The 13,323-nt window shown below is 48.3% G+C and overlaps 1 protein-coding gene across 6 annotated transcripts in view; it reads right to left on the reverse strand.

Moving 5' to 3' along the window:
• The window catches only part of tnr (tenascin R (restrictin, janusin)), a 793,807-nt gene that overhangs the window by 297,200 nt on the left and 483,284 nt on the right, over positions 1-13,323 (reverse strand). For all 6 annotated transcript variants that reach the window (XM_072511798.1, XM_072511799.1, XM_072511802.1 and 3 more), the window contains one exon: positions 2,077-2,205. In XM_072511798.1, the coding sequence (XP_072367899.1) occupies positions 2,077-2,205 (129 nt within the window). The remainder of the gene's footprint in view (positions 1-2,076; positions 2,206-13,323) is intronic.

Below are 13,323 nucleotides of genomic sequence, written 5' to 3' on the forward strand. Positions count from 1 at the left end.
ACTTGACAGGCTAGGGGAGTGGGCAAAGAAGTGGCAGATGGAACACAATGTGGAAAAGTGTGAGGTTATGCACTTCAAGGAGGAATGGAGGCAAAGACTATTTTCTAAATGGGAAGATGCTGAGGAAATCAGAAGCACAAAGGGACTTGGGAGTCCTTGTTCACGATTCTCTTAAGGTTAACGTGCAGGTTCAGTCGGCAGTTAGGAAGGCAAATGCAATGTTAGCATTCATGTCGAGAGGGCTAGAATACAAGACCAGGGATGTACTTCTGAGGCTGTATCAGGCTCTGGTCAGACCCCATTTGGAGTATTGTGAGCAGTTTTGGGCCCCGTTTCTAAGGAAGGATGTGCTGGCCTTGGAAAGAGTCCAGAGGAGGTTCACAAGAATGATCCCTGGAATGAAAAGTTTGTCGTATGAGGAACGGTTGAGGACTCTGGGTCTGTACTCGTTGGAGGTTAGAAGGATGAGGGGGGATCTTATTGAAACGTACAAGATACTGCGTGGTCTGGACTACAGAGTGGACATGGAAAGAATGTTTCCACTTGTAGGAAAAACTAGAGGCAGAGGACACAATTTCAGACTAAAGAGACGATCCTTTAAAACAGAGATGAGGAGGAATTTTTTCAGCCAGAGGGTGGTGAATCTGTGGAACTCATTGCCACAGAAGGCTGTGGAGGCCAAATCACTGAGTGTCTTTAAGACAGAGATAGATAGGTTTTTGATCAATCCGGGGATCAGGGGTCATGGGGAGAAGGTAGGAGAATGGGGATGAGAAAAATATCAGCCATGATTGAATGGCGGACCAGACCCGATGGGCCTAATCCCTCGTGGCCTAATTCTGCTCCTCTGTCTTATGGTCTAAGGGTGTACACAGTCCACACAGTGTATACATATTCCGCATAGGTTCCACACAGTGTATACACGCTCCACACAATGTATACACACTCCACACAGCGTAGACACGCTCCACAGTGTAGACAAGCTCTACACAAGTGCATACACATTCCACACAGTTTGTACACATTTCACACCATGTATACAAATTCCACTTAGTTTATACACACTCCACAGTGTATGCACATTCCAACACACATAACCCAAACACTGCTAAAAACATGAACCATGAAATCCTATTTATCTATCTGTAAACACGACTCATAGATGATCCTTTCTCTTTAAATAGCACCACGTACAAGCAAAATCTAGCTTGTATAGCACCCCCCAAACTTCCATACAGTACTGTGTATACACACTGCACTAATAGAATATTGGACTTTCCAGGCAAATCAATGCTACGAGCAGTAATTTTTGCCCTGATTTCACAGACTTCCATCATATGCAGGAAAACATTCATCATGTACATCTATAAGCACAAACCTCTCTCAGCAGTAACCAGCAACACTTTCAGGACAGGTACAGCACAGGGTTAGATACAGAGTAAAGCTCCCTCGACAGTGTCCCCATCAAACACTCCCAGGACAGGTACAACACAGGGTGAGATACAGAGTAAAGCTCCCTCTACACTGTCCCCATCAAACACTCCCAGGACAGGTACAGCATGGGGTTAGATACAGAGTAAAACTCCCTCTACACTGTCCCCATCAAACACTCCCAGAACAGGTACAGTACGGGGTTAGATACAGAGTAAAACTCCCTCTACACTGTCCCCATCAAACACTCCCAGGACAGGTACAGCACGGGGTTACATACAGAGTAAAGCTCCCTCTACACTGTCCCCATCAAACACTCCCAGGACAGGTACAGTACGGGGTTAGATACAGAGTAAAACTCCCTCTACACTGTCCCCATCAAACACTCCCAGGACAGGTACAGTACGGGGTAGATACAGAGTAAAACTCCCTCTACACTGTTCCCATCAAACACTCCCAGGACAGGTACAGCACGGGGTTAGATTCAAAAATTCAATAAGTGATGCTATTTGGGTGAGAGATTGAACATCCTCCAGCAATTCTCTCTGTGACGACTCCACAGGAATTTAGACAGTAGAATCAGGAACTGGGCCTTACAGATTGCCACTGAGATTGAAGATAATGGTAATGAAAGGTTTGCCTTACCACTCTGGACAGATAGCGGCTGGTACAACATCTGATAGTGATCGAAGTCTGCCACAGGTCTCCTCCACATCACAGTCAGCGAGTCATCAAATATGTTGGCAAACACAATGCCCTTAGGTGGATCCAAGGCTAGAGGAGCAAAGAAATGATGGAGAAAATGATTCACCAAAAAGAAAAGAGAAGACCCTGATACAGGAGAACAGGAGATGTAGTACAGTGAGAGAGGGATTAGAGTGTTCCAGCTAGAGGAGAGTGAGAGAGAGATTAGAGTGTTCCAGATACAGGAGAGTGAGAGAGGGATTAGAGTTCCCCAGATACAGGAGAGTGAGAGAGGGATTAGAGTGTTCCAGAAACAGGAGTGTGGGACAGGGATTAGAGTGTCCCAGATACAGGCGTGTGGGAGAGGGATTAGAGTAGTCTAGATAGAGGAGAGTGAGAGAGGGATTAGAGTGTCCCGGATACAGGAGAGTGAGAGAGGGATTAGAGTGGTCCAGATACAGGAGAGTGAGAGAGGGATTAGCGGGTTCCAGACACAGGAGTGTGGGAGAGGGATTAGAGTGTTCCAGATACAGGACAGTGAGAGAGGGTTTAGAGTGTCCCAGATACAGGAGTGTGGTAGAGGGATACGAGTGTCCCCGATACAGGAGTGTGGGAGAGAGATTCGAGTATTCCAGATAGAGGAGACTGAGAGAGGGAATAGAGTGTCTCAGATACAGGAGAGTGAGAGAGGGATTAGAGTGGTCCAGATACAGGAGAGAGAGAGAGGGATTAGAGTGTCCCAGATACAGGAGAGTGAGAGAGGGATTAGAGTGGTCCAGATACAGGAGAGTGAGAGAGGGATTAGAGTGTCCCAGATACAGGAGAGTGAGAGAGGGATTAGAGTGGTCCAGATACAGGAGAGTGAGAGAGGGATTAGAGTGTCCCAGATACAGGAGAGTGAGAGAGGGATTAGAGTGGTCCAGATACAGGAGAGTGAGAGAGGGATTAGAGTGTCCCGGATACAGGAGAGTGAGAGATGGATTAGAGTGTTCCTGAAACAAGAGTGTGGGAGAGGGATTAGAGTGTTCCAATACAGGAGAGTGAGAGAGGGATTAGAGTGTTCCAGGTACAGCAGAGTGAGAGAGGGATTAGAGTGGTCCAGCTAGAGGAGAGTGAGAGAGGGATTAGAGTGTCCCAGATACAGGAGAGTGAGAGAGGGATTAGAGTGTCCCAGATATAGGAGAGTGAGAGAGGGCTTAGAGTGTTCCAGATAAAGGAGAGTGAGAGAGGGGTTAGAGTGTTCCAGATACAGGAGTGTGAGAGAGGGATTAGAGTGTTCCAGATACAGGAGAGTGAGAGAGGGATTAGAGTGTTCCAGATACAGGAGAGTGAGAGAGGGATTGGAGTGTCCCAGAGACAGGAGAGTGAGAGAGGGATTAGAGTGTTCCAGATACAGGAGAGTGAGAAAGGGATTAGAGTGTTCCAGATACAGGATATTGAGAGAGGGATTAGAGTGTTCCAGAAACAGGAGTGTGGGAGAGGGATTAGAGTATTCTAGATAAAGGAGAGTGAGCGAGGGATTCGAGTGTCCCAGATACAGGAGAGTGAGAGAGGGGTTAGAGTGGTCCAGATACAGGAGACTGAGAGCGACATTAGAGTATTCCAGACACAGGCGTGTGGGAGAGTGATTAGAGTATTCCAGATAGAGGAGAGTGAGAGAGGGATTAGAGTGTCCCGGATACAGGAGAGTGAGAGAGGGATTAGAGTGTTCCAGATACAGGAGAGTGAGAGAGGGATTAGAGTGTTCCAGGTACAGCAGAGTGAGAGCGGGATTAGAGTGGTCCAGCGAGAGGAGAGTGAGAGAGGGATTAGAGTGTCCCAGATACAGGAGAGTGAGAGAGGGATTATTGTGTTACAGATACAGGAGTGTGGGAGAGGGATTAGAGTGTTCCAGAAAGAGGAGAGTGAAAGAGGGATTAGAGTGTTCCAGATCCAGGAGAGTGAGAGAGGGATTAGAGTGTTCCAGATACAGGAGAGTGGGGGAGGGATTAGAGTGTCCCCGATACAGGAGTGTGGGAGAGAGATTAGAGTATTCCAGATAGAGGAGAGTGAGCGAGGGATTAGAGTGTTCCAGATACAGGAGAGTGAGAGAGGGATTAGAGTGTCCCAGATAGAGGAGAGTGGGAGAGGGATTAGAGTGTCCCAGATACAGGAGAGTGAGAGAGGGATTAGAGTGTCCCAGATACAGGAGAGTGGGAGAGGTATTAGAGTGTTCCAGAAACAGGAGTACGAGAGAGGGATTAGAGTGTTCCAGATACAGGAGAGTGAGAGAGGGATTAGAGTGTCCCAGATACAGGAGAGTGAGAGAGGGTTTAGAGTGTTCCAGATACAGGAGAGTGAGAGAGGAATTAGAGTGTTCCAGAAACAGGAGTGTGGGAGAGGGATTAGAGTGTTCCAGATACAGGATAGTGAGAGAGGGATTAGAGTGTTCCAGACATAGGAGTGTGAGAGAGTGATTAGAGTATTCCAGATAGAGGAGAGTGAGAGAGTGATTAGAGTGTCTCGGATACAGGAGAGTGAGCGAGGGATTAGAGTGTTCCAGATACAGGAGAGTGAGAGAGGGATTAGAGTGTTCCAGATACAGGAGTGTGAGAGAGGGATTAGAGTGTTCCAGAAACAGGAGTGTGGGACAGGGATTAGAGTGTCCCAGATACAGGCGTGTGGGAGAGGGATTAGAGTAGTCTAGATAGAGGAGAGTGAGAGAGGGATTAGAGTGTCCCGGATACAGGAGAGTGAGAGAGGGATTACAGTGGTCCAGATACAGGAGAGTGAGAGAGGGATTAGCGGGTTCCAGACACAGGAGTGTGGGAGAGGGATTAGAGTGTTCCAGATACAGGACAGTGAGAGAGGGTTTAGAGTGTCCCAGATACAGGAGTGTGATAGAGGGATACGAGTGTCCCCGATACAGGAGTGTGGGAGAGAGATTAGAGTATTCCAGGTAGAGGAGACTGAGAGAGGGAATAGAGTGTCTCAGATACAGGAGAGTGAGAGAGGGATTAGAGTGGTCCAGATACAGGAGAGTGAGAGAGGGATTAGAGTGTCCCAGATACAGGAGAGTGAGAGAGGGATTAGAGTGGTCCAGATACAGGTGAGTGAGAGAGGGATTAGAGTGTCCCGGATACAGGAGAGAGAGAGATGGATTAGAGTATTCCTGAAACAAGAGTGTGGGAGAGGGATTAGAGTGTTCCAATACAGGAGAGTGAGAGAGGGATTAGAGTGTTCCAGGTACAGCAGAGTGAGAGAGGGATTAGAGTGGTCCAGCTAGAGGAGAGTGAGAGAGGGATTAGAGTGTCCCAGATACAGGAGAGTGAGAGAGGGATTAGAGTGTCCCAGATATAGGAGAGTGAGAGAGGGCTTAGAGTGTTCCAGATAAAGGAGAGTGAGAGAGGGGTTAGAGTGTTCCAGATACAGGAGAGTGAGAGAGGGATTAGAGTGTTCCAGATACAGGAGAGTGAGAGAGGGATTGGAGTGTCCCAGAGACAGGAGAGTGAGAGAGGGATTAGAGTGTTCCAGATACAGGAGAGTGAGAGAGGGATTAGAGTGTTCCAGATACAGGATATTGAGAGAGGGATTAGAGTGTTCCAGAAACAGGAGTGTGGGAGAGGGATTAGAGTGTCCCAGATACAGGAGTGTGGGAGAGGGATTAGAGTGTCCCAGATACAGGAGTGTGGGAGAGGGATTAGAGTATTCTAGATAAAGGAGAGTGAGCGAGGGATTCGAGTGTCCCAGATACAGGAGAGTGAGAGAGGGATTAGAGTGGTCCAGATACAGGAGACTGAGAGCGACATTAGAGTATTCCAGACACAGGCGTGTGGGAGAGTGATTAGAGTATTCCAGATAGAGGAGAGTGAGAGAGGGATTAGAGTGTCCCGGATACAGGAGAGTGAGAGAGGGATTAGAGTGTTCCAGATACAGGAGAGTGAGAGAGGGATTAGAGTGTTCCAGGTACAGCAGAGTGAGAGCGGGCTTAGAGTGGTCCAGCTAGAGGAGAGTGAGAGAGGGATTAGAGTGTCCCAGATACAGGAGAGTGAGAGAGGGATTATTGTGTTACAGATACAGGAGTGTGGGAGAGGGATTAGAGTGTTCCAGAAAGAGGAGAGTGAAAGAGGGATTAGAGTGTTCCAGATACAGGAGTGTGAGAGAGGGATTAGAGTGTTCCAGAAACAGGAGTGTGGGACAGGGATTAGAGTGTCCCAGATACAGGCGTGTGGGAGAGGGATTAGAGTAGTCTAGATAGAGGAGAGTGAGAGAGGGATTAGAGTGTCCCGGATACAGGAGAGTGAGAGAGGGATTAGAGTGGTCCAGATACAGGAGAGTGAGAGAGGGATTAGCGGGTTCCAGACACAGGAGTGTGGGAGAGGGATTAGAGTGTTCCAGATACAGGACAGTGAGAGAGGGTTTAGAGTGTCCCAGATACAGGAGTGTGGTAGAGGGATACGAGTGTCCCCGATACAGGAGTGTGGGAGAGAGATTAGAGTATTCCAGGTAGAGGAGACTGAGAGAGGGAATAGAGTATCTCAGATACAGGAGAGTGAGAGAGGGATTAGAGTGGTCCAGATACAGGAGAGTGAGAGAGGGATTAGAGTGTCCCAGATACAGGAGAGTGAGAGAGGGATTAGAGTGGTCCAGATACAGGAGAGTGAGAGAGGGATTAGAGTGTCCCGGATACAGGAGAGTGAGAGATGGATTAGAGTGTTCCTGAAACAAGAGTGTGGGAGAGGGATTAGAGTGTTCCAATACAGGAGAGTGAGAGAGGGATTAGAGTGTTCCAGGTACAGCAGAGTGAGAGAGGGATTAGAGTGGTCCAGCTAGAGGAGAGTGAGAGAGGGATTAGAGTGTCCCAGATACAGGAGAGTGAGAGAGGGATTAGAGTGTCCCAGATATAGGAGAGTGAGAGAGGGCTTAGAGTGTTCCAGATAAAGGAGAGTGAGAGAGGGGTTAGAGTGTTCCAGATACAGGAGAGTGAGAGAGGGATTAGAGTGTTCCAGATACAGGAGAGTGAGAGAGGGATTGGAGTGTCCCAGAGACAGGAGAGTGAGAGAGGGATTAGAGTGTTCCAGATACAGGAGAGTGAGAGAGGGATTAGAGTGTTCCAGATACAGGATATTGAGAGAGGGATTAGAGTGTTCCAGAAACAGGAGTGTGGGAGAGGGATTAGAGTGTCCCAGATACAGGAGTGTGGGAGAGGGATTAGAGTATTCTAGATAAAGGAGAGTGAGCGAGGGATTCGAGTGTCCCAGATACAGGAGAGTGAGAGAGGGATTAGAGTGGTCCAGAAACAGGAGTGTGGGAGAGGGATTAGAGTGTTCCAGATACAGGATAGTGAGAGAGGGATTAGAGTGTTCCAGAAACAGGAGTGTGGGAGAGGGATTAGAGTGTTCCAGATACAGGATAGTGAGAGAGGGATTAGAGTGTTCCAGACACAGGAGTGTGAGAGAGTGATTAGAGTGTTCCAGATACAGGAGAGTGGGGGAGGGATTAGAGTGTCCCAGATACAGGAGAGTGAGAGAGGGATTAGAGTGTCCCAGATACAGGAGAGTGAGAGAGGGTTTAGAGTGTTCCAGATACAGGAGAGTGGGAGAGGTATTAGTGTGTTCCAGAAACATGAGTATGAGAGAGGGATTAGAGTGTTCCAGATACAGGAGAGTGAGAGAGGGATTAGAGTGTCCCAGATACAGGAGAGTGAGAGAGGGTTTAGAGTGTTCCAGATACAGGAGAGTGAGAGAGGGGTTTGAGTGTTCCAGATACAGGAGAGTGAGAGAGGGTTTAGAGTGTTCCAGATACAGGAGAGTGAGAGAGGGGTTTGAGTGTTCCAGATACAGGAGAGTGGGAGAGGAATTAGAGTGTTCCAGAAACAGGAGTGTGGGAGAGGGATTAGAGTGTTCCAGATACAGGGTAGTGAGAGAGGGATTAGAGTGTTCCAGACACAGGAGTGTGAGAGAGTGATTAGAGTATTCCAGATAGAGAGAGTGAGAGAGTGATTAGAGTGTCCCAGATACAGGAGAGTGAGAGAGGGATTAGAGTGTCCCAGATATAGGAGAGTGAGAGAGGGATTAGAGTGTTCCAGATACAGGAGAGTGAGAGAGGGATTAGAGTGTTCCAGATACAGGAGAGTGAGAGAGGGTTTAGAGTGTTCCAGATACAGGCGAGTGAGAGAGGGGTTTGAGTGTTCCAGATACAGGAGAGTGGGAGAGGAATTAGAGTGTTCCAGAAACAGGAGTGTGGGAGAGGGATTAGAGTGTTCCAGATACAGGATAGTGAGAGAGGGATTAGAGTGTTCCAGACACAGGAGTGTGAGAGAGTGATTAGAGTATTCCAGATAGAGGAGAGTGAGAGAGTGATTAGAGTGTCCCGGATACAGGAGAGTGAGCGAGGGATTAGAGTGTTCCAGATACAGGAGAGTGGGAGAGGAATTAGAGTGTTCCAGAAACAGGAGTGTGGGAGAGGGATTAGAGTGTCCTAGATACAGGAGAGTGAGAGAGGGTTTAGAGTGTTCCAGATACAGGAGAGTGAGAGAAGGGTTTGAGTGTTCCAGATACAGGAGTGTCGGAGAGGGATTAGAATGTTCTAGATACAGGAGAGTGAGAGAGGGATTAGAGTAGTCTAGATAGAGGAGAGTGAGAGAGGGATTAGAGTGTCCCAGATACAGGAGAGTGAGAGAGGGCTTAGAGTGTTCCAGCTAGAGGAGAGTGAGAGAGGGATTAGAGTGATCCAGATACAGCAAAGTGAGAGAGGGGTTTGAGTGTTCCAGATACAGGAGTGTGGGAGAGGGATTAGAGTGTTCCAGATACAGGAGAGTGAGAGAGGGATTTGAGTGATCCAGATACAGCAAAGTGAGAGAGGTATTAGAGTGTTCCAGATACAGGAGAGTGAGAGAGGGGTTTGAGTGTTCCAGATACAGGAGTGTGGGAGAGGGATTAGAGTGTTCCAGATACAGGGTAGTGAGAGAGTGATTAGAGTGTTCCAGACACAGGAGTGTGAGAGAGTGATTAGAGTATTCCAGATAGAGGAGAGTGAGAGAGTGATTAGAGTGTCCCAGATACAGGAGAGTGAGAGAGGGATTAGAGTGTCCCAGATATAGGAGAGTGAGAGAGGGATTAGAGTGTTCCAGATACAGGAGAGTGAGAGAGGGGTTTGAGTGTTCCAGATACAGGAGAGTGAGAGAGGGGTTTGAGTGTTCCAGATACAGGAGAGTGGGAGAGGAATTAGAGTGTTCCAGAAACAGGAGTGTGGGAGAGGGATTAGAGTGTTCCAGATACAGGGTAGTGAGAGAGGGATTAGAGTGTTCCAGACACAGGAGTGTGAGAGAGTGATTAGAGTATTCCAGATAGAGGAGAGTGAGAGAGTGATTAGAGTGTCCCAGATACAGGAGAGTGAGAGAGGGATTAGAGTGTCCCAGATATAGGAGAGTGAGAGAGGGATTAGAGTGTTCCAGACACAGGAGTGTGAGAGAGTGATTAGAGTATTCCAGATACAGGAGAGTGAGAGAGGGATTAGAGTGTTCCAGATACAGGAGAGTGAGAGAGGGATTAGAGTATTCCAGATAGAGGAGAGTGAGAGAGTGATTAGAGTGTCCCGGATACAGGAGAGTGAGCGAGGGATTAGAGTGTTCCAGATACAGGAGAGTGGGAGAGGAATTAGAGTGTTCCAGAAACAGGAGTGTGGGAGAGGGATTAGAGTGTCCTAGATACAGGAGAGTGAGAGAGGGTTTAGAGTGTTCCAGATACAGGAGAGTGAGAGAGGGATTGGAGTGTCCCAGAGACAGGAGAGTGAGAGAGGGATTAGAGTGTTCCAGATACAGGATATTGAGAGAGGGATTAGAGTGTTCCAGAAACAGGAGTGTGGGAGAGGGATTAGAGTGTCCCAGATACAGGAGTGTGGGAGAGGGATTAGAGTATTCTAGATAAAGGAGAGTGAGCGAGGGATTCGAGTGTCCCAGATACAGGAGAGTGAGAGAGGGATTAGAGTGGTCCAGATACAGGAGACTGAGAGCGACATTAGAGTATTCCAGACACAGGCGTGTGGGAGAGTGATTAGAGTATTCCAGATAGAGGAGAGTGAGAGAGGGATTAGAGTGTCCCGGATACAGGAGAGTGAGAGAGGGATTAGAGTGTTCCAGATACAGGAGAGTGAGAGAGGGATTAGAGTGTTCCAGGTACAGCAGAGTGAGAGCGGGATTAGAGTGGTCCAGCTAGAGGAGAGTGAGAGAGGGATTAGAGTGTCCCAGATACAGGAGAGTGAGAGAGGGATTATTGTGTTACAGATACAGGAGTGTGGGAGAGGGATTAGAGTGTTCCAGAAAGAGGAGAGTGAAAGAGGGATTAGAGTGTTCCAGATCCAGGAGAGTGAGAGAGGGATTAGAGTGTTCCAGATACAGGAGAGTGGGGGAGGGATTAGAGTGTCCCAGATACAGGAGAGTGAGAGAGGGATTAGAGTGTCCCAGATACAGGAGAGTGAGAGAGGGATTAGAGTGTTCCAGATACAGGAGAGTGAGAGAGGGATTAGAGTGTTCCAGATACAGGAGAGTGAGAGAGGGATTAGAGTGTCCCAGATACAGGAGAGTGAGAGAGGGTTTAGAGTGTTCCAGATACAGGAGGGTGAGAGAGGGGTTTGAGTGTTCCAGATACAGGAGAGTGGGAGAGGAATTAGAGTGTTCCAGAAACAGGAGTGTGGGAGAGGGATTAGAGTGTTCCAGATACAGGAGAGTGAGAGAGGGATTAGAGTGTTCCAGATACAGGATATTGAGAGAGGGATTAGAGTGTTCCAGAAACAGGAGTGTGGGAGAGGGATTAGAGTGTCCCAGATACAGGAGTGTGGGAGAGGGATTAGAGTGTCCCAGATACAGGAGTGTGGGAGAGGGATTAGAGTATTCTAGATAAAGGAGAGTGAGCGAGGGATTCGAGTGTCCCAGATACAGGAGAGTGAGAGAGGGATTAGAGTGGTCCAGATACAGGAGACTGAGAGCGACATTAGAGTATTCCAGACACAGGCGTGTGGGAGAGTGATTAGAGTATTCCAGATAGAGGAGAGTGAGAGAGGGATTAGAGTGTCCCGGATACAGGAGAGTGAGAGAGGGATTAGAGTGTTCCAGATACAGGAGAGTGAGAGAGGGATTAGAGTGTTCCAGGTACAGCAGAGTGAGAGCGGGCTTAGAGTGGTCCAGCTAGAGGAGAGTGAGAGAGGGATTAGAGTGTCCCAGATACAGGAGAGTGAGAGAGGGATTATTGTGTTACAGATACAGGAGTGTGGGAGAGGGATTAGAGTGTTCCAGAAAGAGGAGAGTGAAAGAGGGATTAGAGTGTTCCAGATACAGGAGTGTGAGAGAGGGATTAGAGTGTTCCAGAAACAGGAGTGTGGGACAGGGATTAGAGTGTCCCAGATACAGGCGTGTGGGAGAGGGATTAGAGTAGTCTAGATAGAGGAGAGTGAGAGAGGGATTAGAGTGTCCCGGATACAGGAGAGTGAGAGAGGGATTAGAGTGGTCCAGATACAGGAGAGTGAGAGAGGGATTAGCGGGTTCCAGACACAGGAGTGTGGGAGAGGGATTAGAGTGTTCCAGATACAGGACAGTGAGAGAGGGTTTAGAGTGTCCCAGATACAGGAGTGTGGTAGAGGGATACGAGTGTCCCCGATACAGGAGTGTGGGAGAGAGATTAGAGTATTCCAGGTAGAGGAGACTGAGAGAGGGAATAGAGTATCTCAGATACAGGAGAGTGAGAGAGGGATTAGAGTGGTCCAGATACAGGAGAGTGAGAGAGGGATTAGAGTGTCCCAGATACAGGAGAGTGAGAGAGGGATTAGAGTGGTCCAGATACAGGAGAGTGAGAGAGGGATTAGAGTGTCCCGGATACAGGAGAGTGAGAGATGGATTAGAGTGTTCCTGAAACAAGAGTGTGGGAGAGGGATTAGAGTGTTCCAATACAGGAGAGTGAGAGAGGGATTAGAGTGTTCCAGGTACAGCAGAGTGAGAGAGGGATTAGAGTGGTCCAGCTAGAGGAGAGTGAGAGAGGGATTAGAGTGTCCCAGATACAGGATAGTGAGAGAGGGATTAGAGTGTCCCAGATATAGGAGAGTGAGAGAGGGCTTAGAGTGTTCCAGATAAAGGAGAGTGAGAGAGGGGTTAGAGTGTTCCAGATACAGGAGAGTGAGAGAGGGATTAGAGTGTTCCAGATACAGGAGAGTGAGAGAGGGATTGGAGTGTCCCAGAGACAGGAGAGTGAGAGAGGGATTGGAGTGTTCCAGATACAGGAGAGTGAGAGAGGGATTAGAGTGTTCCAGATACAGGATATTGAGAGAGGGATTAGAGTGTTCCAGAAACAGGAGTGTGGGAGAGGGATTAGAGTGTCCCAGATACAGGAGTGTGGGAGAGGGATTAGAGTATTCTAGATAAAGGAGAGTGAGCGAGGGATTCGAGTGTCCCAGATACAGGAGAGTGAGAGAGGGATTAGAGTGGTCCAGAAACAGGAGTGTGGGAGAGGGATTAGAGTGTTCCAGATACAGGATAGTGAGAGAGGGATTAGAGTGTTCCAGAAACAGGAGTGTGGGAGAGGGATTAGAGTGTTCCAGATACAGGATAGTGAGTGAGGGATTAGAGTGTTCCAGACACAGGAGTGTGAGAGAGTGATTAGAGTATTCCAGATAGAGGAGAGTGAAAGAGGGATTAGAGTGTTCCAGATCCAGGAGAGTGAGAGAGGGATTAGAGTGTTCCAGATACAGGAGAGTGGGGGAGGGATTAGAGTGTCCCAGATACAGGAGAGTGAGAGAGGGATTAGAGTGTCCCAGATACAGGAGAGTGAGAGAGGGTTTAGAGTGTTCCAGATACAGGAGAGTGGGAGAGGTATTAGTGTGTTCCAGAAACATGAGTATGAGAGAGGGATTAGAGTGTTCCAGATACAGGAGAGTGAGAGAGGGATTAGAGTGTCCCAGATACAGGAGAGTGAGAGAGGGTTTAGAGTGTTCCAGATACAGGAGAGTGAGAGAGGGGTTTGAGTGTTCCAGATACAGGAGAGTGAGAGAGGGTTTAGAGTGTTCCAGATACAGGAGAGTGAGAGAGGGGTTTGAGTGTTCCAGATACAGGAGAGTGGGAGAGGAATTAGAGTGTTCCAGAAACAGGAGTGTGGGAGAGGGATTAGAGTGTTCCAGATACAGGGTAGTGAGAGAGGGATTAGAGTGTTCCAGACACAGGAGTGTGAGAGAGTGATTAGAGTA

The sequence above is a fragment of the Scyliorhinus torazame genome, chromosome 7 (genome assembly GCF_047496885.1).
Source record: "Scyliorhinus torazame isolate Kashiwa2021f chromosome 7, sScyTor2.1, whole genome shotgun sequence".
Classification (NCBI taxonomy): Eukaryota; Metazoa; Chordata; class Chondrichthyes; order Carcharhiniformes; family Scyliorhinidae; genus Scyliorhinus; species Scyliorhinus torazame.